Here is a 24,299-nt window from a genome sequence, read left to right as displayed (position 1 = left end):
GTATGTACATCAACTACTGGCACAAATGTATATCTATCTGCATATTTTATAGCATTAACCAATGTATTACACACACACACACACACACACACACACTTCCTCTCTCTCTTCCTCTCCTTCTGCCTCCACCCCCTCACATCTGTTTATTAATCCCAATCAGAGAGTGTCATTTATGTATGATTTTACTGCTGTAGCCAATATGATCATTGTAATTTAAGTCTGTAACATTTCACCTAATTGTTATTAACAAGTATGAAGTTTAAGCCATTTTGACATTTCACCTGATTGTATAAACGAGTATGAATGTATAGCTGTTTTAAGTTGTCAAAATTGGATTTATATACCACGTGAAGTACACACACATATATTCGACACCTCAAAAGAAACACCTCCAAATGCTTTAAACAATTATTCTGTAATAATGTTGTTACAATGTATATTCTTTGCACTTTGCGATTATGTCTTCTCTTCGGCTATACGAACCTTGTACCCAGCTGATTCCAGACGCCATATTTGTTTACAAATGTGGCAGTATACATGTGATGTGTTACGACAGCAAAAGGAACCTATGACCACTGAAGGTACTCTAGTTTACTTATTTAATGTTTACCATTAGATATCAGTTAATTTTTTGTCAAAAGTAATCCTAAACAATATTTTGAAATAGTGTCTTGTTTCTCCATTAGGCAGTGCCACAAGTTCCTCCAAAAATCGTAACACAACACACACACACACATGTAATACTAACTAATGTAAATCCACCCGATGATGGAGGTTTAAGCCTTCGAAACGCGTCATGGAAATAAATAAAAATAAAACGGTGACTGGTAACAGTGAACTTGTTGTTTCATTTAATGTCAGTAACAGTCACGGTAAAGCCTAACCTAAAAATGTTCGCATTAAAATATCCTATTGTTTTTGATAGATAGAAGGCAGTTAAATGGTAAGTTGCTAGGATTAATTTTGACCAAGTTATTAGCACAAGGTTTATTTAGCTCAGTCTTTTACCAAAATGACAAACTTGCTATTCCTTGAATAACATTTAATCATGAAAGAACATTTACTCAGTTCAACAATCAGGCAGTCTCTGTGAGGTTGATGCGAATAAAGCCTCTGACACACAAAGTTAACTAAACAACTTTTAGTGCAAGACAACAGGACATCTTTCTGGTTCACTGATATTGACTTAAACCCACTGGAGCCTTGAATTAGGTATAACAATTAGTATAAATAATACAGAATTATAACAGACAGAAATAAACACAATCAAAAAGGAGAATTCAGATTGTTAAAACATCAGTTTAAACAATACCTAAAAACATTTAAAGCTTACAAAAGAGAATTAATATTAATTGTGGTTAAGCGCTGCAGAAACCATGTTCTCCTTTGGCACTCCTTAGATTATCATATGTCATAAGAAACAAAAACACTGGTTATAAAAGCTGAGATAATAAGAAACTTATGACAGTATTAACCCATTTTGATTCCACTCAGAAAGAGATAAGGTAAATGTCATCAGTCACAATAAATGCTATTGATAAACAGACATGTGAAATTTTAACTATGGCAAGTAGCAATAAGTAAATGTTCAGTGCCAGTTTCCTTGGCAATTTTAGCATAAAGTTCTCGCCAAGTAATTTTCACTGTGCATTGCCTTGGAGTAACAGACCCATAGCCTCGATGTTGTGTACCAAATTTCATTGACTTACACTTTCTTCTTGAGGTGCTTCTCAAAGTTAAAAGAAATACCTGGACTGCAGGAAGCACATTGGATGTAGAAGGCACCAAGTAGAAGTTTCACACTTGACCACCAAATCAAATTATATGGCAATGTAGCACCTCTAGGTCATCAACATTGAAAATGTCCAACTAACTCTAGCAAATGGCTGATTCAACAAGTGTGACTGATCCACTTAAGACGACTTAGTGGAGGCTGCTCCTGTGGGCACAGAAGGTTAAATGTTTCTCAGAAGTTATGAGAAGATACAGTAAGACCTACTATCAATCTCGTACCTTCGCACTGGTGACATTTTGCATACAAGGGGCATCGTCCACCTGACACCCTCTCTCAGGTGGAATGCATCTCACAATCCTCTGCCCAGACCTCCACCTTTTGTTTTCCTAGACACTTCTCATGTTTTCCCAGACACACTGCTTTGTTGGTACACAGGCCACGAATTAGGACCGATCTGTTTCAAGGTCCTAAAGTTTGTAACTCCATGACCTTTTGGCATATCATCCTGTCGTTTCTTCAGGAGTTTCAGCATGCTGCCATCTTTTACACTGGCGGCTTTAAAACTGTGGATAATACGGGATATGCTTTTGTAACTACCTCCACTAATCAGGGACACCATTAATTGCTGGGCTGAGCTGTAAGTCATTAACAGAGCCATCTGTTTTATTAAACAGGCTTCCCACAATTGTGTTTTAGTATGTAGTAACTTAATGAGCAGTCTCCAGATGACTGATGTTACCCTTGCCAACATGTGATCTTTATTCATTAGCTTCTTGTTGAACTTGGTTGTACTGCCTGCTCAGATGTCTTTCTGTAAGCCCCAAGTCATGGGCATCCCAGAAAACGAGCTGGCTTACAGTTTGGCTTGAGAAGTGATTATTCTTCCCCCATTAAGTTTGATGACACCAAATGTGGATTTTCTGGTGTAAATAAGACCTCTGCTCACTCAGAAATGGAACATCGTGTGGTGGACTACCGCCTCCTCTAATAAAATCCACACCATCAAGGGATGGAAGGCTGATTAAAAACCTATACCTCCTACAGAAAATAAAAGAGTACAGATGGGGAATACAATTGGAAGAGGAGTGAGGTAAGGCTGCTCTCTCTCTCTCTCCCTCTCCCTCTCCCTCTCCCTCTCCCTCTCCCTCTCCCTCTCCCTCTCCCTCTCCCTCTCCCTCTCCCTCTCCCTCTCCCTCTCCCTCTCCCTCTCCCTCTCCCTCTCCCTCTCCCTCTCCCCAGTACTGCCGAACATATATTTGGAGCATATTATTCAGAAATGATTGATACAAAACAGAGGAGTGCAGGGTGGTGGTATGAGCTTAGAATATATTCGATTTGTGGACGACATGGTGAGAGCAAAAGAACTGGAATGTTAAAAGAATTCAATAAAACCTGCAAGGAATTCAGAATGAGAAGCATTATTACAGACAACATGAGATTTAATAAGGGGGTGAAAACACATACAGCAATTGCCAAGGAGGTATTTAATAAGAAGCTTCTATGTGGGTGCAAGGACAAGGACCTGAGGGGGAGACTGGCGAAGTGCTTCATATGGAGTGTGACATTATACGGAGCTGAGACATAGACACTGAGGAAAGAGGAAGAAAGAAGAATAGAAGCATTTGAGATGCAGATATGGAGGAGGATGGAAGGGATAAAAAGGGTAGACAGAGTGAGAAGTGAGGTGGTGTTGAGAAGAGTGGAGGAAGAGAGAGAAATTTTAAAGGTAATTGGGGAGAGAAAACACGATTGACTTGGACACTGGTTTGGGAAAGATTTTTTGTTTACTAATGGATGCTATGGAAGGACCAGTGAATGGCAGAAGAGGAATAGGATGCAGAAAATACCAGATAGTGGATAGTACAAGGATAAGACACAATTATGAGGAAACGAAGAGGGTATCAAATGACTCGACTTTATGGAGAGTTACATGTGCGGCCCTGCCCTAGAGCAGAATGAAATGATGATGATAGTATCAAGGGGACCATTGCTACATGACCATCATCCTTCTGTTCCTCCCAGAAGGAATCCACTGTCATCTGTCACCTCCGCATATCAGACTGGTGCATGGTTTTATTTTACAAAGTGAGCCATCCTCACATTGTGGTTGTGGAGCCTTGTGGACAGTTGCTCATATTGTGGTGGAATGCCCCCTCCTTCTGGTTCATAATTCCTTGCCTCTCATGTTGGCAGACAATTCACGGACAATTGACTGGTTTGCCATTTTCTTCATGACTGTGGTTTGTATTTTCAGATATGATGTTTTAAACTACTTTTAGGGCAAGGACAGTTTGGTTGGGGTTGGAGGCATCTCCTGCCACTTGTTGGGTCAGGGGGAGCCTTGACCCTGCTTCCTTTGCCTACTGTGTCTATTATCCCTGCTTTCCTCTGTTGTATTTGCTTTTAGATGTAGTTTGTCTCTTTTTCTGCTACACCCTTTTTTACATTTTAGGAGTAGTGCTCTGTTGAATAGTGGGTGTTCTCCCCCATTTTAGCACTTTGCCTATGATGTAGGGGTAGGATGCTGTAGGAGGACCTGCTTGCTCCGCACACAGAGTCCTGTGGGCACCCACTTGCTATTTTATTTCTGCCATCATTTATTATTGTTTATGGTCCACCAGTTTTTCATTACAATTTTAGCCATTTCCTTTTCACTGTTCTGGATCCCTCAACTAGAAGGCATTTTTTGCTCTGTAACTGTCTTCACTCTTAATGGGGTTGGAGGGGGTCAGATGCGGGTTGGGCTTCCGTTGCCATGCTTGAGCCATGGGAGACCATTTGTCTGCTCTAACCTATGTACTGGTCCATTCCATATACTTGTACATTTCTGTAAGTCATTTTCAGCTATAGCATCAATATTGCTTTCGTTGCTTCACTTTTACCGCTGTTACTTATTTTCCTCATATGATCGCATTCCTAGTGGATGAAACAACCTCTGGATGAACGAACTCGTGGTCAGGGGACTGATGAGCATGCTGTTTAACATCAAATCAATATTTTGAAAAATAAACACACACAAAACTCTGTTATATAAATGTCTCACCAACTTCTTCTGAGATTACAGAAAATCATTTTTTCTCTCAAAAATAAAAGCTCACTTGGATTTGATGTTGTTTCCAAAGGAGTACTAAAGACTTGTTTCCCTATAATAAGAGCTATATTTTCTTAAATATGTAGTTCAGCAATAATGCAGGTCATTTTCCCTGAGAGATTGAAATATGCCATTGTTAAACCGCTCTATAAGAAATGTGATGGGGGAGATGTCCGTAACTGCTGACCCATTTTCGGAAGATGATGTATTCTACACAGTCCAGTCACATTAATGTGACCACTGCCTATGTTCGCACGTACAATAACCACTCACAGACACCAGTTGGCAGCACTAGCAGTGGAGGGTTATATAGCATATGGGAGGGGGGGAGGGATGCTGAAAACAGTGCATTCGTTGTTGTAATGTGGAAACAGAGCAATGTATCTGACTTTCAGAAGGGCACAACCATTGGCTTTAAGGCAAGGGTGGAAGCATTTCTGAAACGGCTAAGTTCGTAAATTGTTCATGTGCCACCATGGTTAAAGTATACAGTGCATGGCAAAATGGCGTTATCCAAAACTGGCGGTGAGGCAGTTGTGGGTAAATGATTGCTGTGGAGATGTGTACAGGCAAATAAACGTCCAACTGTTGAGCAGCTGACTACCAGATGAACCAAGACACTACTGACAGTGTTTCCTCAACGAATGTTCAGCGAGCATTTCTGTGTATAGGCTTCTGCTTCAGGCACCTCCTTCATGCACCCATGGCGATTGCTGTTCATCAGCGATGGAGGTTGGAATTTGCTCGTTAATACCACAACTGGACAACCACTGTGTGGTGACACGTATCGTTTTCAGATGAATCACATTTTCCATTGACAGATAGCCATTGGCAAGTACGGTGTGAAACATCTGAAAGCAAATGCTGTGCAACAGTTGTCACAAGGGTCCAGGCCAGAAGAGGAAGTGTTATAGTCTGGGGAATGATATCCTTTTATTCTCTGGGTGATCTTGTTATTCTGGAAGGCAGTGTGGATCAACACAGGTATGCATCTACTCGTAGCGTTGGTGCCAGAATGAGGCTTTTGACAGGTGGTCACATCAATGTGACTGAATAGTGTATAATAGTATACAAACCTGAGCAACAATAGTATCCTCAGTAAATTATAGTTTGGATTTGAAAAGAGTTGCTCAACTGAGATTGCCATTCACACATTCATTCATCAGATTTGAAAAGAATTAAATAATGAAATAGCAGTGGGTGGTATTTTCTGTGACCAATGTAATTCATGTGACTGAGTGAATGTCAATATTCTCGTCAAAAAATTGAGGTATTATGGAATTGATGGTAAGCCAACCAGTGGAAAACGTCTTATAAGGTGCAGAAAGTTATAGTTAATAATTTAAGTAATGAAAGCAGAAGACTTTCTTCAACTGTGGAAAAATCCATTATAGGGTTCCACAAGGCTCTACCTTACATCCACTGTTGTTCCTCATTTATGTAATAACCTTCCTTCTAATATACAACAAACAAAATTATTTCTTTTGCCGGTGACACAACTGCTGTAATCAGTCAAACAGCAACAGAAGAAATAGTAAATAATGTTCTTAAAAGTATTATTGAGTGCTTTTCTGCAAATGGTCGCACTCTCAATTTCGAAAACACACGACATATTCAGTTCTGTACATCTAGAGATATTACACCATTAATAAGTGTAACATATTGCAAGGAAATAATAACTAGGGTGGAAACTTCAAAATTGTTTGGTGTCCATGTTGATGAGAATTTACGCAGGAAAAAAAAAAAAAACACGTTTTAGAACTCCTAAACAGTTCAGTTCAGCCACATTTACAATTCAATTTCTCTCCTGTAGAGAGACAATCAGACAGTGGAAAGTCCAGGTTGGAATATCAGCAGTATTAGGAAAAGGATAGATTGCTACTCACCATAAAGATGACAGTGCATTGCAGACAGAAACTATGAAAAGACTGTTACACATTTATCTTTCAACCAAAGCCTTCTTCAGAAAAGAGCGCACACACACACACACACACACACACACACACACACACATATATATATATATATATATATTGCTCCAACGCAATTTGAATCGCGCGCCAAAAACACAACAACCAATCAGAGACTGTGCTCGACATCTATTGAGGATCCCAGAGTGACCCAGAGAGCATCCCAGAGTGCCCCAGAGAGCTAAAACACTAAGAAGAATCGCTTCTCGACTTTTGGCAAGATCAATGTGTGTGTGTGTACAGGGTGTTTCAAAAATGACCGATATATTTGAAACGGCAATAAAAACTAAACGAGCAGCGATAGAAATACACCGTTTGTTGCAATATGCTTGGGACAACAGTACATTTTCAGGCAGACAAACTTTCGAAATTACAGTAGTTACAATTTTCAACAACAGATGGCGCTGCGGTCTGGGAAACTCTATAGTATGATATTTTCCACATATCCACCATGCGTAGCAATAATATGGCGTAGTCTCTGAATGAAATTACCCGAAACCTTTGACAACGTGTCTGGCGGAATGGCTTCACATGCAGATGAGATGTACTGCTTCAGCTGTTCAATTGTTTCTGGACTCTGGCGGTACACCTGGTCTTTCAAGTGTCCCCACAGAAAGAAGTCACAGGGGTTCATGTCTGGCGAATAGGGAGGCCAATCCACGCCGCCTCCTGTATGTTTCGGATAGCCCAAAGCAATCACACGATCATCGAAATATTCATTCAGGAAATTAAAGACGTCGGCCGTGCGATGTGGCCGGGCACCATCTTGCATAAACCACGAGGTGTTCGCAGTGTCGTCTAAGGCAGTTTGTACCGCCACAAATTCACGAAGAATGTCCAGATAGCGTGATGCAGTAATCGTTTCGGATCTGAAAATTGGGCCAATGATTCCTTTGGAAGAAATGGCGGCCCAGACCAGTACTTTTTGAGGATGCAGGGACGATGGGACTGCAACATGGGGCTTTTCGGTTCCCCATATGCGCCAGTTCTGTTTATTGACGAAGCCGTCCAGGTAAAAATAAGCTTCGTCAGTAAACCAAATGCTGCCCACATGCATATCGCCGTCATCAATCCTGTGCACTATATCGTTAGCGAATGTCTCTTGTGCAGCAATGGTAGCGGCGCTGAGGGGTTGCCGCGTTTGAATTTTGTATGGATAGAGGTGTAAACTCTGGCGCATGAGACGATACGTGGACGTTGGCGTCATTTGGACCGCAGCTGCAACAAGGCGAACGGAAACCCGAGGCCGCTGTTGGATCACCTGCTGCACTAGCTGCGCGTTGCCCTCTGTGGTTGCCGTACGCGGTCGCCCTACTTTTCCAGCACGTTCATCCGTCACGTTCCCAGTCCGTTGAAATTTTTCAAACAGATCCTTTATTGTATCGCTTTTCGGTCCTTTGGTTACATTAAACCTCCGTTGAAAACTTCGTCTTGTTGCAACAACACTGTGTTCTAGGCGGTGGAATTCCAACACCAGAAAAATCCTCTGTTCTAAGGAATAAACCATGTTGTCTACAGCACACTTGCACGTTGTGAACAGCACACGCTTACAGCAGAAAGATGACGTACAGAATGGCGCACCCACAGACTGCGTTGTCTTCTATATCTTTCACATGTATGTTTGTGTTTGTTTGTGTGTCTATCGACGTGCCAGCGCTTTTGTTTGGTAAGTCACATCATCTTTGTGTATATATATATATATATATATATATATATATATATATATATATATATATATATATTCACAAATGCAAGCACACTTCACCCATATGACCCTCTCCCCCTCCCCCTCCTCCTCCTTCCCTTCCTTGCCCCTCCTCACCTCCCTTCCTTGCTCGCTCAGAATGTGGGTGCGGGTGTACATGTGCATGTGCACGCGCACGTGTATACAGTGATATAAAGTAAAACCTACTCAACAGAACCATGTGGGACTAAAATAATTTTGCAAATTGGACAAGTTTCCAATTACACAAAACACACTAGCCTACTTAGATTTTTTTGTAGTACTATTCACAAAAGTGTAAATTTGAAATTATGTATGTATTTATGTACCTTCTAATCCTATGCAGTAGATGTTCACTTACTGTGTATTGCACTATAGAACATTAGGCTATTACATTAATTGATGCATAATACAGGGCTATTACAAATGATTGAAGCGATTTCATAAATTCACTGTAGCTCCCTTCATTGACATATGGTAACGACACACTACAGATACGTAGAAAAACTCATAAAGTTTTGTTCGGCTGAAGCCGCACGTCAGGTTTCTGCCGCCAGAGCGCTCGAGAGCGCAGTGAGACAAAATGGCGACAGGAGCCGAGAAAGCGTATGTCGTGCTTGAAATGCACTCACATCAGTCAGTCATAACAGTGCAACGACACTTCAGGACGAAGTTCAACAAAGATCCACCAACTGCTAACTCCATTCGGCGATGGTATGCGCAGTTTGAAGCTTCTGGATGTCTCTGTAAGGGGAAATCAACGGGTCGGCCTGCAGCGAGCAAAGAAACGGTTGAACGCGTGCGGGCAAGTTTCACGCGTAGCCCGCGGAAGTCGACGAATAAAGCAAGCAGGGAGCTAAACTTACCACAGCCGACGGTTTGGAAAATCTTACGGAAAAGGCTAAAGCAGAAGCATTTCTTAAACAGGAGATTGGAAAACCGATGGATCGGTCGTGGTGGAGATCATGATCAACAATTCATGTCATGGCCTCCACACTCTCCCGACTTCACCCCATGCGATTTCTTTCTTTGGGGTTATGTGAAAGATTCAGTGTTTAAACCTCCTCTACCAAGAAACGTGCCAGAACTGCGAGCTCGCATCAACGATGCTTTCGAACTCATTGATGGGGACATGCTGTGCTGAGTGTGGGAGGAACTTGATTATCGGCTTGATGTCTGCTGAATCACTAAAGGGGCACATATCGAATATTTGTGAATGCCTAAAAAAACTTTTTGAGTTTTTGTATGTGTGTGCAAAGCATTGTGAAAATATCTCAAATAATAAAGTTATTGTAGAGCTGTGAAATCGCTTCAATCATTTGTAATAACCCTGTATAGCATGTGTGCAGTTTTACTGCAACCTGTCTGAGTTTCCTGTTCAAAATTGTTTCCCCTACAAATTTTTTGCACTGTTAAGTAGTTTGAACAGCTTTGGAGAATTTGTATGTGCTGCAAATTGCATACATGCAATAGTTTCTTCAGTCATATTAATTTTGCTGAGGACATCATTTCGTTCCTCTTCTTCTTCCTTTGTTTCCTCCTCATTATCTTCTGTGCTGTGGATTTCTATTAGATCTGTTGCTGAAGTAAAAGTGGAGTGAGCTTACAGAAAGTCATCAGTTCGAATGAAGTCATCAGTTCAAAAATAATGATCTGGAGTACATGAAATGTTGTGCATTTGAATTAATTTTTCAATTGCTGCTCCATTTACTTGAGCTCTGATGTACAGAAGTGTCTTGTTCATCACCTTTGGAACCTGCTTTGGTGAAGCACTTGGCGATAATTTTGGGATATATTTCTCTTACTGTCAAACCAATCCAATTTACTGTATCCAGGACAGAAACTGACCATGCAAGAGGAAATGCTCTTTCAGCTTCTTCAGTGCTAAGAATTACAAATTGCATCAATAATTGCCTATAATGGAATTTTAATGTGTAAATAACCCCCTGTTTGATGAATCGTTGAAGCTGGCAGGATCAAAGCAAATTTCACATTGATGACTTGACTTTGGGTGGCAGGTTGCACTGTGTAGGAAAACAACAACTTGACCTTTTCTTATTTTGACATTCAAAGAGCCCAGCCTCTCTCCCATAAGACTACTCACCGTCCATGCCTTTCTGTTGCTTCATCATGTGACTGGAACCTTACTGACATCTTTTCTCACTGTTTGAATCACCAGTGACTTATCCATTTCGTTTAACATGTTTCCACACAGCAGTATAGTGAGTCTTTCCTCGGACATTTTTCCACTTTAAATTGCGAGAGATTTTGAAGGAAGTGAATGATAATGTAGTCTCGTTTCATTGGCACTGAACGTGTCTTTCAGGTCATAATTCGCAATTGGGGTGTGCAATGTTTTCTTTTGTCTTCCATTCTGTTACTACACATCACAGCACGTCCTTAGCTTCCCCACAGATTTCATTCCACATGATGCAGTTCCAGCTTTGAAACTGTTCAGTCGTTGTGTGGATGCATTAAACTCCATATTTCCAAGCTCTTTAGCAGCTTTCAGAACCTCACTCTACATCATGGATTCAGCCAAAGTTAAGTTGCTTGCCCATGCACTTACAAACTTTTCTCATACTATCTCGTTAATTTCTTCCTTTTCCACCTTCTTAGCCCCCCCCCCCCCCCTCATGTATCCTTGTTTATTAAAGTTCCATAAATTGGTATTTTACCACATTTAAAATGTAACATTATTTCACACACAGAGAGTTTGTCTTTCTCATCCTCTTTGATTACCTTAATCTTTTTGTTAAGTGTAAGGTACGCATACTTTTGGTTCGACATCATGTTGTCATTAAAGTGCTATGGGTCAACTAAAACTGGCAGAAAATAATAAAGGTAGTGCATTTCTTTGGAATGCTTGACCTTGCTGCATAAACCCACTGCGTAACGCAAAAACAATCACATAAAAATAACAGTATTGTCGGGGCTGTACAATCTTCATGTTAAAAGTAATGTCCATGTATAGATGTGAATAAGGAAGATACACTGTAATACAGTAGTACTGTATAAGCTTCTTTCCCACATTATACAATGAATTATTAATTAAGTCTTAAAGTTTGAATTCCGTTTCCGCTTTAGGCACATACTGCTTTATACAAGAAATCAGCATATAAAAGTGTATTTAATGCATCAGGACTGAAATATTTGTACAGTTTTGCCAGATTTCCAAGTTATACATGCTCTGTTTTGATCATGTTTTATATGAAACATTGTAAATAGTGAGCGTATAGCCATATTTCCAAATTAATGTGTAATGTGAATGTAAAATAACTCATTCCACATCTTATGATTAATTGTAGAAATTATTTGTGGAACATGAACTAACTAACTGGAATGGAAAAATCAGTTAAAGTACAATTACATGCCCGAACTGTATTACATGTAAACACATTTCACTATACACTGTATGACACATATGAGAGTGCTGAATGTATGCATAACTATAAAGATTTTTTTGACATCTTTTCCACTGTTGTCTTCCCAATTTTTATCTGCTATATGAGCTGAGAAAATTGTTGACTGTGATAAGAGAGTCTTGTTAAAGAACTGACAGAATGCCAGCTTCCACATAAACATTTTAAGGAATACATTTAAGAAGAACTTTTCTCTCTTTAACTGTAAAATTTAGGCTTTTGCTAGACATAATAATGTAATTATTGCATTAAGTTGTTTGTTCTTAAAGTAATATTCAGTTTATTAGATTAAAAGAAAGAAAGACTTACCAATTGTTTCTTCTCATAGAACCGTCTGTCATAAAAGCAATAAGGCAATAAGAATAGTTTGTTGTTTCACTATCAGTGCCCTCACATGTGAGCCATGCACACAACTTCAGTTTTGCCAGTACCTGTCTTCTGTTTCACAAACTTTCCAGAACCTCCTGTGCATACCTTGGGGCAATTTCAGTCCTGGAAACACGGATATCAGAGAAAAATGACTTCATCTCAGCAAAGGGATTGTTTCTAGAATAAATATTTCATTCTTCAGAGGAGAGTGGACTGGTTTGAAAATGCTCACTATGCTGCAGAGCAAAAGATTCATCCTCAAGACATATTTGGCATTGAACAGTAGTTAACTAAATTACAGCTTGTACTAAATTTCTGGATCCTCTCAAATCTTTGATAGGAGTTTCTTTTTATTATGTTCTAGCACAAACACTCGCAACAGGAGTTGGACAACAACAGCAGCAGCAAATGCAAACACAAATGATTGGCCAAAATACAATGGGAACTTTGGGAACTCCTACAATGGTGCAGTATCAGCAGCAGCAGCAACCAGTGTTTCAAACTCCAATTGGCATGCAGCAGGTGAGAAATTGTGGTGTCCACATTATAGTGGTCTCATTTTAAAGGATCAAACAATTTTTCTGATCAAGTAAGTGTTAATTGATTAGTTTCTCCTGTAGCTTTTAAAAATATTTGCACCATAAAATAGGTTCCCTTCATAAACTGCTACACTAGCCTCATGTAGTTACAATCATTATCAAAGTATTTGTCCATTTGTGACTAAAGATTTGTGACTCTGCCTTAGGGGCACTCACTATTCCTGTAAGTCATTGCTGAACATTTGGCCTGTGACTCCCTGCTAGTGTGGGCTTCTGTTAACTGAGACACAATGCACCAAACATTCTTGGCAATTGACATGTCATGAATTCTAGTCTTGGAGAGAAGATTGTAGTATTCAGTCAGCTTCTTTAATTCATGAGAAGTTCATACGATTCATGTTTCTTTCCAAATTTCATCAAAAATTTGTTTTATGGAGGTACAAAATAGTTAACCAAATTATGTGAAGCTCAAGAAAAGTGAAATTTCAAAATATCCCTGGTACTGTGGAAAAATAAAAGAAAGTAAATTTGTTTGTTAAACTTTGCTTATTGTATTTATTCTTCCGTTCCTCCTTCAAGTTGCATTGTATAAAGTGATTTCACCTCAAATATCACAGATAACCTGTAAAATCATTCGTTACATCTTTTATTTAACTTTCACATTTCTTTTGTGATATTCCAGTTTAAACAATTAATTTCATGGATTTCATCTATCAAACGGTAGGCTAGGCATCAGATCTTGGTTTATGCCAGCTTCAGAGTCAATCCAATTCCACTACTGAAGAATGTGGACTAGACAATAAAAAATTTTAGAGGCCACATATTACCAGTACATCCAAAATGCGTTCTTGGATCAACAGCAGTGACATGAGAAGTGCAGTAAATCAGGTACCAAAGTACCAAATCTGTTTTCAGGAGTGTTTTTAAAGATCCTGGAAGGCAATCACAATATTGGGACTGTCTGATTCCTAAAGGGGTGTGCTCTTCCAGAAAGTATGTTTTCACTGCAAACACATTGCCACAAATAAAAAAAGTATAGCACTGGAATATGCCAACCAATAAGAGGTACAGCATCTGGTAAGGGGGTAGTCTTCTGCTCTGTCTTATAACACAAACTACTGTATGAGAAATGCATTTGTAAGATAGGGACCCCAGATTTCATCACCTCCTTAGGTTGGGAACTTTATAGGCCCTGAAAGGTTACAGAAAAGGCTAAAAGTTGGTATATATATTCCTGAATTTATCTTCACTTGTAGACAAGTTACATTTAAATTGGGTCAGTCCATACCAAATGGTCCAGCACTGGTTGCATGACATCTCAGAAAAATTTTATATTTGCTGGGTGAATTCCCCAATGTTTGTTAGTCATAAAAATATTTTTTTTATAAATTTATTGTTTATTATTTTGAAATGGCGGCCATATTTGTTCCAGACCGCATGTGTTTTTTCGTATTTGCAAGCATCTACATTTTTTACAATTATTCAGTAGTGGATTGTCCTAAGCCTTTCAGATAAAATGCATTTAGTTCAACACACTCTGGGCTACAAATTAACATCATTGTCACTTAGCTGAATGTATTCTTTAATATATTTTTAATAGTTCAAAGCTATCAGCCACAAATTAAAAAAACTCAATTTTTGAACAGTAGTTTTCCAAAGAAAGATTAATTTCTCAGCTTTAATATTTTTTCTGCTATTACACTGTATAGTATAGTTACTTTTTATAGAGTACCAATGGTGAGCAGCTTACTCTTAAAAGAATACACTATTTTAAAAAATGGATTTTTTTTTAAATTTTTCCATTTTGTGGCCTGCAATATCTTTGTTGGGGGGACCAGATAAAAATATGAAAATTTCATGGTTAATAGACCTTTATGATATCACACTTCAGTATCAATTTCAAGTTTGAGATTCAGTTGGAAGTTATGGGGAAAAAAATTACAAACACTTGTCAAAAATACGTTTTTTAACATCTGCGATATCTGATAGGCTAATCAAATAAAGTATACCAATTGCATAATGTAACACACCACATTACACTAGCTAATGATTATTTGTCGAAACAATTCTGTGGTTATCAGCAGGCTAACAATTGCATCTGCAAGTCTATACAAGTCTGATTGTTGTCTTCCCCCTTACACCAACAGTTGTGTACTCACACTGTATTAGCTAGACGTTCTTGAAGTGTGCAGTTGAAAAATTGTGTCTCAGTGTTCTGTTGGCGTTATTATTAATGAAGCAAGTCATAAAAGTGTGTATGGATTGTATCCTAAAGACATTACTTTAATCAAAGATTACAGTGAAAAAGAAAATGTGTTGTTTTACTTAAGAGTCGGCTCAGAGGTCAAATCAACATGCAAGTACCATGAAATGAAATACTTAAAAAAGTTTCATCACCTTTTTAGTTAGTTCTGCATTTGCCCTTTTGAGAAACCTATAACAGAAGGTCTGCGAGAAATAATATTTCATCATTATTCTAAAAATAAAAGCCCTTTTGTCAATTTCATACCAGAAAAATCATTGTGTCCAACATGTTATTCAAAGATATTTGTAATTCACAAGAGAAAGGATAGTGAAACCTCTGATACAGAATTTTGTGACTTACCAGCAACCATTAAAACATTTTGTAGATACAGCTTGTGAAATCCTGGGTGTATCGCCTGGTAGTAAAATTAGAAAACTAAGTCAAGATAAAAGACCAAGTGCCGTGAATACAAAAATTGAAAAAGTGGCAGCTACAGTCAGAAAGAATTTGGAAGTTTCATAACAGATGGAAGTTCTAAATCTTCACCAACCGATTATGATTATTTGATAGGAAAACTTAAAACTAAATCCAGTACTTCAAACAAAGAGTATAAAATTATCAGTTTACTTCCGAATTCTTGGAGTCGAGCAAAAGTTAGTGATGAATTCAATTTGTCAGAACGTCTTGTTAAATTAACAAGGCAATTAGTAAAAGAACAGGGAATTGTACCAGCATTACAAAAGAAAAGTGCATCTAATTTGGCAGATGAAAAGACAATCAATAAAGTTATTAAGTATTATGACAATGACAATAACAGCTGTTTGATGTCTGACAAAAAAGACTGAAATTTCCTGGCAGATTAAAACTGTGTGCCAGACTGAGACTCGAACTTGGAACCTTTGCCTTTCGCGGGCAAGTGCTCTATCAACTGAGCTACCCAAGCACGACTCACGCCCCGTCCTCACAGCTTTAATTCCGCCAGTACCTCGTCTCCTACCTTCCAAACTTCCGGCACACAGTTTTAATCTGCCAGGAAGTTTCATATCAGCGCACACTCCGCTGTAGAGTGAAAATTTCATTATAAAAAAAGACTGTGTTTCTGTGAAAGAAAATGGTTCTACGTTTCAAAGACAAAAAAGGTTAATATTGTCTAATTTAAATGAACTAGTCATTGAATTTAAAAAAGAAAATCCTGATATTATAATTGGAAGATCAGAGTTTTGCGAGTTGAGACCAAGATGGTGTATTTTTGCAGGGGCATCTGGCACCCATAATGTTCGTGTTTGTTTGTATCATCAGAACGTAAAGTTGATGATAGATGGGGCCAATCTTAGAGTTGACTATAAAGACCTTTTGGAAGTTATGGTATGCAATATTGACAGTTACAATTGTATGATCAAGGGAAAATGTTAAGATTATCCAGGCAAAGAATCCTTACTTGACATGTTTGAAGAATCCAAAGAAGATGATTTGATACCTGACAATATAAAACACAAACAGTGGGTGACACAAGACAGAACTGAAATGGTGACAAGTCATAAAATCACGATAAGATTTTTTTCAAAGTGGGCGTGGCTAACCTTGAAATTCTGAAAATGCATCATTTTATTGCAAAAGTTTGAAGTAAATTTTTGAAAGACAAAAAGCAAACCTTTGTTGTTGCTGACTTTTCGGAAAATTATTCCTTTGTTGTTCAAGATGAAGTACAAGGGCACCACTGGGTAAACAAACAGGCGACAGTTCATCCATTTGTATTTTATTATAAAGATGAAGATAAACTAATGAGCCACAGCTTTTGTGTCATAAGGTATTTATTACCTTGAACACAGCACTACAGGAGTGCACATTTTTCAACTAAAATTAACAAACTACATTAAACAGCACCACCCTTTCATAAAAAAACTGATTTACTTTTCGCATGGGGCAGGAAGTCAATATAAAAACAAAACAAATTATTAGCATATCCTTTCAAAAAGAAGATTTGGGGTTTGAGTAGAATGGCACTTTTTCGCTTCATGCCATGGGAAGAATGCTCGTGGTGGTGTCGTGGGTACAACGAAGCGACCTGTCACAGAAGCAAGTCTGTGGCGGGCCGATGACAATCATATCATAACACCTTAGGAAATGTTTCAATTCTGTAAAAAAACATATCAAAGGAATTACCTGTGTTTTTGTACATTGTGAGGAAATACAAGAAGTCTATGGCAGTGTCGTGAAGGAAAGGTACAACACTTGTCAGAAGATTAAAGGCACTTGATCTTTTCATTGTTTTGTACCCTATTCACACAACTTACTGACGTGTAAGATCACTTCAACTTCACCTGATAGAGTGGAAAACTTGTACAACTGGTTCTTCAAAATAAAGACATAGTGGCTTCTGTTTACGATAAACAGTTGTGGATTGGCAAAACCAAGTTACACATGTTGTATTTTATCGCCCTCCAGGACCAAGGACATATTTTAAAAAAACTGAGAAGGATCAAGTTTGGATGCCACTTAAAAATGTAATAAGGAAGCTGTCTCCCATGGAATTTACAACAGTGACTGGGTGAACTTATAAAGCCTAGATATCGCAGATGTTAAAAAATGTATGTTTGACAAGTGTTTGTAATTTTTTTTCCATAACTTCCAATTGAATCTCAAAGTTGAAATTGATACTGAAGTTTGATATCATAAAGGTCTGTTGACTGTGAAATTTTCAGACTTTTATCTGGCCCCCCAACAAAGATACTGCAGGCCACAAAATGGAAAAAATAAAAAAAGTCCATTTTTTAAAATAGTGTATTTTTTAAGTGTAAGCTGCTCACCATTGATACTCTATAAAAAGTAACTACATTATACAGTGTAATAGCAGAAAAAAATTTAAAGCTGAGAAATTAATCTTTCTTTGAAAAACTACTGTTCAAAAATTGAGTTTTTTTAATTTGTGGCTGATAACTTTGAACTATTAAAAATATATTAAAGAATACATTCAGCTAAATGATAATGATGTTAATGTGTAGCCCATAGTGTGTTGAACTAAATGCATTTTATCTGAAAGGCTTAGGACAATCCACTACTGAATAATTGTAAAAAATGTAGATGCTTGCAAATACGAAAAAACGTATGCGGCCTGGAACAAGTATGGCCGCCATTTCGAAATAATAAACAATAAATTTTTTAAAAATATTTTTGTGAGTGCTAAACAATGGGGAATTCACCCAGCAAATGTAACATTTTTCTGAGATGGTCAAGCAACCAATTACTTTTTTCTTGGACCACTTGGTATCGATTGACCCTATCCTATTCAATTCTTGCCATCATATCGTATCTTCAGGTGGCTGCTTTGGTCCTGAAAGTTCAAAATCTTTCACTACTGTAATCAATTCTTGCCCCAGCATTGTATTATCTGGAGACTCTTTCTTCTTTGGTTCGGTCTCTACTGCTGGATTTTGCTTTGAAAAAACTTCATTTAGCCTTTCGTATTCAGTTTCGGTCAAGTTTTGCTCCGTTTCCTGTATTTCTATGTATCCTTCCTCTGAACTATCACTGAGTTCTCCTTCACTATCGGATTCAATCATGAATGCAACCCTAAGACAACAAGCTAATTCATCAATGATTTTCAAGGGTTTGCAGCCGGGTTCCATCGTCCTGACGACAACACGATATTTCGGCGGAACATCTGGCCGCCATCTTCAGGTGAGATTGAGTGCACAATCATACCGGAACTGAAGAGACCTCAGATTCGGCAGCTCCTTTGTACCGCGGGTACTGGCCGTTGCGCGTGCGCAGGCAACAGAAGAGATGCCCTCTGTGAGGCGAAGAATTGCAGCGGCGCCAGCGGTGAAAACTGTCAAAAGCGAGGAATCGCAAAATTAAAATGCAGCCGGTCGGAAACCAGACCGTTGTTGTTTTATCTGTGATAAAATAGTATTCCATGTCTTGCTTAAAGGAAATCCTTTGTCTCTATTAATAGTATCATCAGACAGACGTATTTCAATTGATTCTTTAAATACACAATCCCAGTAATGGGAAGCCGAGGCAATAATTTGCGTCTCTTTGAAGGACATTTTGAGCATATGGCACTTACGACATCATCTCTTAAACCAACATGTTTCTTGAGATACATGGATGATATTTTCATCGTTTGGCCACATGGAATGGAATCTCTTCATTGATTTTTACATCATTTTAACTGCCTTCATCCACGAATCAAATTTACGATGGAAATTGAAAATGATGGCAAATTACCATTTTTGGATGTCTTAGTACATAAGAAAGAAAATGGAACTTTCGGCCACAGTGTATACCGAAAACCTACGCATACGGACCGGCTGCATTTTAATTTTGCGATTCCTCGCTTTTGACAGTTTTCACCGCTGGCGCCGCTGCAATTCTTCGCCTCACAGAGGGCATCTCTTCTGTTGCCTGCGCACGCGCAACGGCCAGTACCCGCGGTACAAAGGAGCTGCCGAATCTGAGGTCTCTTCAGTTCTGGTATGATTGTGCACTCAATCTCACCTGAAGATGGCGGCCAGATGTTCCGCCGAAATATCGTGTTGTCGTCAGGACGATGGAACCCGGCTGCAAACCCGTGAAAATCATCAGTTTTTGATACGCCAGGAAAATCTATGCTATCACAAGCTAATTCATCATTTGATCTTTCATTATTTTCGGTTTTCTGTTCATCTCCTAAATTCCACATTTGATTTACTGTCACAGGCACATCTTCAACATTACCTTGGATGATGTCAACTCCCACTTCGTATTTGGTATAATCATTGTTGACTTAAGCGGTTCTCATGTAATTGTAGAAATCGACATCTTCATCACTATTGCTAATAATTGTTTGTGCGAGATGTTCATCAGTCAGGATTGCATCTACACTGTTGAGGATTTCATCCTCCTCCCAATTTTTACTTATACTGGCCATTTTACTATTCCCTATACCACTTTCCCGAATAATGGCAGCTTGCGCACTTTGCGCAGTGCCTTCTTTTCTCTCACTAACTTCTTCTAAAGTTGCTGCACATACGCCTTGCATGGCACTTCCTATTTCCACCTCATTTCTACCTATGGATAACATCTTTATTCCAATGTTTCCTTCTTTTATCACATTTTTGGCCTTATAACTTTCTTTAACACTTCCCTGTTCAAATTGCTTTACACTGTTAATTACATCATCCCGCTCTTTTTCGATCTTCGACAACTCCTTTCCACACAACATCCCCCTTTTCACTTCTGCTAATTAACACGTCTGATTTTTTTATTTAATTCGGTGATATTCTCCAATGAAACAGTTCCATTGACCTCTTTCATGACATCATCTCTTTTTATTGCAGCTACTTCAGTCTCACAGCGGCCAGCTGATCGCTCCGCAAGGTTCAAATCACACTGAGGCCTAGTTCCCTTGCTACTGCCAGTCGCTTTGTAGCCCGTGCGTGACTCATACGTGTTCGCACCTGTCATTTTGCGTACACCAACTCGTGACACGTTTCTACCATTAGCTCCAGTCTTGCATTTGTCCTTAACCCAGTATGGTTTCTCCAGTTCGGGCCCAAAATAATTATCCACGCGAATCTGGCCCTTAATACACGCAGGTCTCAGTTTTCCATGTAATTTCTATTTTTAGTTTCGCGGCACAAATCCCCTACCGCGAAATGATATGTTACCGCATCCTCTGCCTCTACCTCTTTGTATTGTATTTATTTGGTAACGTTCGTTTTTTGTTTGTTCGCTCTGTTCATGATTTTCCCTTGTTCGATTGCTATTATTGTTTTGACAATAGTCACGGTTTCCTCTCATCTTCTACCCTCTCCAAAAATGATGATAAGCTTCTGTGGTTGCTTCCCATGTATCATTTAAAATCCTCTGGGACTTTTATTCCATAGCTCCCACACTATCTCAGTTTCAGTTCATCTAGTTCTTAAATGGGTCAACTTCTGGTACCACATTTCGCAGAATTCTTTCCTAGAGTTCCTGCCTCTATTAGTGTATAGTCTGGCCATAATAAATTCTCGCCATAAATAGTCTGGCATTTGTTTCAACCAGTATTCCAGTACTTTTGCTTAAACCCTTCAAATGACAGCCGGTTCATTCCTAGATTTAATCCCCACCTGTTTGCATCCCTGCACTGATAACCACATTAATTTTCTCTTGATCTGTCAAATAATCAGGAAAATTTCTTTCACAGTTTTTCTAAAAGTCTAAAGGATGCCATCCATTATGTCTTTTTGCCGGGTCGAAAAGTTCTTTTCCCTCCAGTAATCTGCTGTAACTTACTCTTTCAGTAGTATAATTAGGTTTTTCTCTTGTCTTTTGTTCAAGATTGCACATTTTACCTTGAATCTGCAAAGTGTGTTGTTCGCCTTTGTGTTCGCATGTTGCTACTTGTTTGCTCAATTCTCTTTCGGACTCAGTCACCGATTGTCTCAATTGAGAAACTTCTTAGTTACAGTTAGTTATTACTTTGGTTTTGAGACCACTTAGTTACAGTTAGTTATTACTTCGGTTTTGAGACCAAACACTTTTTCTTCATCTTTAGTTATTGCCAAAGTTCTACTTTATCTTGAATTTTCATTATTTCAGTGTCAAATCTATCGTTAACTTCATCAATTTGTCGTCACATAGTGGCAACATTACTATTAATAATATTCATTTTACTTTTTAAATTTCTAATTACATTGCTCACTACACCTACTCTTGAATTTACTTCATCAATTTGTTTACTGATCTTAACCCCTTGCATTTCAGTTTGCTTACTTTGTGTTTTCTCAAGTGTTTTAATTTGGTTGTTAATGTCACTACTCAATGCTTTCATGTAATGACCCTGTGCTGCAACTTGTTTGTTAATGTTCTGACTTTGTTCTGCAATTTGTTGGCCTTGTACTGAAATCTGAGCAGCCAACATTTTTGACAATTCAGTCATATCTAGTGGTTTTCACTTTCCTGTTCTGATGCATCCTCATATTCAAATTCTGCTCCTCGCGACTCACTCATTTCACTTTTGACCTACGATGAATTAAACATATCTATCGATTTGTTGATATAACCACTGTCTTCGATCATGTCCTCTTTCCTGCCTGTTTTCATGTGTGACAAGTTCATTATTTCAATTTGATTGTTTACGTGTGTATGATACTCCACGTAAGCCTGCCGCCAACTCGTGGCATCATCTGTGTTTGCACCTAGTGAACTACTGCCACCTAATGCACTCTGTACTTTCCCGTCCTGCTCTACTTTAGTTTTTGTATCAATTTTTACTTTGTTACTATTTTATATCTTTAACTTTCAGATCTGGGAAAAATTCTACTAACTATTTCACCTGATATATTACAAGTTCGTGCCGCTGTACATTCAATAATCTTCTTACTATTGTTTTTTGCCTAATATTTACGTTCTGAACTATTGTTGTAATTAAAGCTTAAAATAAATGTCCTGTCACGCAGTGCCAAGTGTAACACCTGTGTACGTATGTTGTGCCAAATATGACTTTAACATACAATTAGCGCTACCCTCTGGGAGGAATTTTGAAGTCTGACCATGCGTTTACCTAATGGACGGAGGGTATCGAACATGGATTTCGTGATTATGGCAGTTAATAGAAAGCTGAAAGACTTTTATTTTGTAAGTAATGAAAGTAACAAAGTTCACGTAAATGAAATACTTAAACGGTTGCCAGCCTAATTAGGCATAATACTTTGAAACATTAAGTTTAAAGAAAAATGAACATGGATTGCTGGAGAGACTTCCATTAATGCTCCTTTTAAACAGTGCAATGGATACACATACCTAATGAATGAACTACGCAGTGGTTAGCAGTAGATAGTTTTTTATACAAACCAGCAGACATAGAGAACTAAATAATATTTCACCCATAGTAATAAAAATTACTATTGCAGTCATTAATTAATTCAGTACTAATTCAACATTAAGATGTTACTAAAGACACACTGGACTGAAATTGGGCATGGAAAGAGTTCTGATTTCTGCTAACACATACATACCACAAATAAAATTAAATAATCCTACACCTATACTTATTATACCTTCATTATTAGCAGTGTCACAGATTTCTTTTAATAGCAACCAAAAAAAACTCAATCTTTAGTTTGACTTTCTCATAGTGGAAAAGAATATAGAGGGAGCCCCATAAACTGTCATTTACTCCGTAGTAAATTCTGTAACTATTTCAGAGACAATTTCATTAACTAATGTTGATTTCTAACCCCCACTTGAATTTGTTTATATTTCAACACTATATAGCTATTAACTCAATATTTTCAAATAAAACTTCAGAAATTAGTTCCTAGTAATAGAAACCCAGTTCTAAGCAAAGAAGGGAAAGCAAAAAGGTGGAAGGAGTATATAGAGGGTCTATACAAGGGCGATGTACTTGAGGACAATATTATGGAAATGGAAGAGGATGTAGATGAAGATGAAATGGGAGATACGATACTGCGTGAAGAGTTTGACAGAGCACTGAAAGACCTGAGTCGAAACAAGGCCCCCGGAGTAGACAACATTCCATTGGAACTACTGACGGCCTTGGGAGAGCCAGTCCTGACAAAACTCTACCATCTGGTGAGCAAGATGTATGAAACAGGTGAAATACCCTCAGACTTCAAGAAGAATATAATAATTCCAATCCCAAAGAAAGCAGGTGTTGACAGATGTGAAAATTACTGAACTATCAGTTTAATAAGTCACAGCTGCAAAATACTAACACGAATTCTTTACAGACGAATGGAAAAACTAGTAGAAGCCGGCCTCGGGGAAGATTAGTTTGGATTCCGTAGAAATACTGGAACACGTGAGGCAATACTGACCTTACGACTTATCTTAGAAGAAAGATTAAGGAAACGCAAACCTACATTTCTAGCATTTGTAGACTTAGAGAAAGCTTTTGACAATGTTGACTGGAATACTCTCTTTCAAATTCTAAAGGTGGCAGGGGTGAAATACAGGGAGCGAAAGGCTATTTACAATTTGTACAGAAACCAGATGGCAGTTATAAGAGTCGAGGGGCATGAAAGGGAAGCAGTGGTTGGGAAAGGAGTGAGACAGGGTTGTAGCCTCTCCCCGATGTTATTCAATCTGTATATTGAGCAAGCAGTAAAGGAAACAAAAGAAAAATTCGGAGTAGGTATTAAAATCCATGGAGAAGAAATAAAAACTTTGAGGTTCGCCGATGACATTGTAATTCTGTCAGAGACAGCAAAGGACT

The 24,299-nt window shown here is 38.4% G+C and overlaps 1 protein-coding gene across 2 annotated transcripts in view; it reads left to right on the top strand.

Moving 5' to 3' along the window:
* Nucleotides 1-24,299, top strand: part of LOC126250230 (cell division cycle and apoptosis regulator protein 1-like) — a 259,454-nt gene that overhangs the window by 15,668 nt on the left and 219,487 nt on the right. For both annotated transcript variants that reach the window (XM_049951541.1, XM_049951542.1), the window contains exon 3: nucleotides 12,675-12,832. In XM_049951541.1, the coding sequence (XP_049807498.1) occupies nucleotides 12,675-12,832 (158 nt within the window). The remainder of the gene's footprint in view (nucleotides 1-12,674; nucleotides 12,833-24,299) is intronic.

This window comes from Schistocerca nitens, chromosome 1 (genome assembly GCF_023898315.1).
Source record: "Schistocerca nitens isolate TAMUIC-IGC-003100 chromosome 1, iqSchNite1.1, whole genome shotgun sequence".
Taxonomy (NCBI): domain Eukaryota; kingdom Metazoa; phylum Arthropoda; class Insecta; order Orthoptera; family Acrididae; genus Schistocerca; species Schistocerca nitens.
The sequence above is the reverse complement of the archived record's forward strand: the minus strand, read 5'-3'. Positions and strand labels throughout refer to the sequence as shown.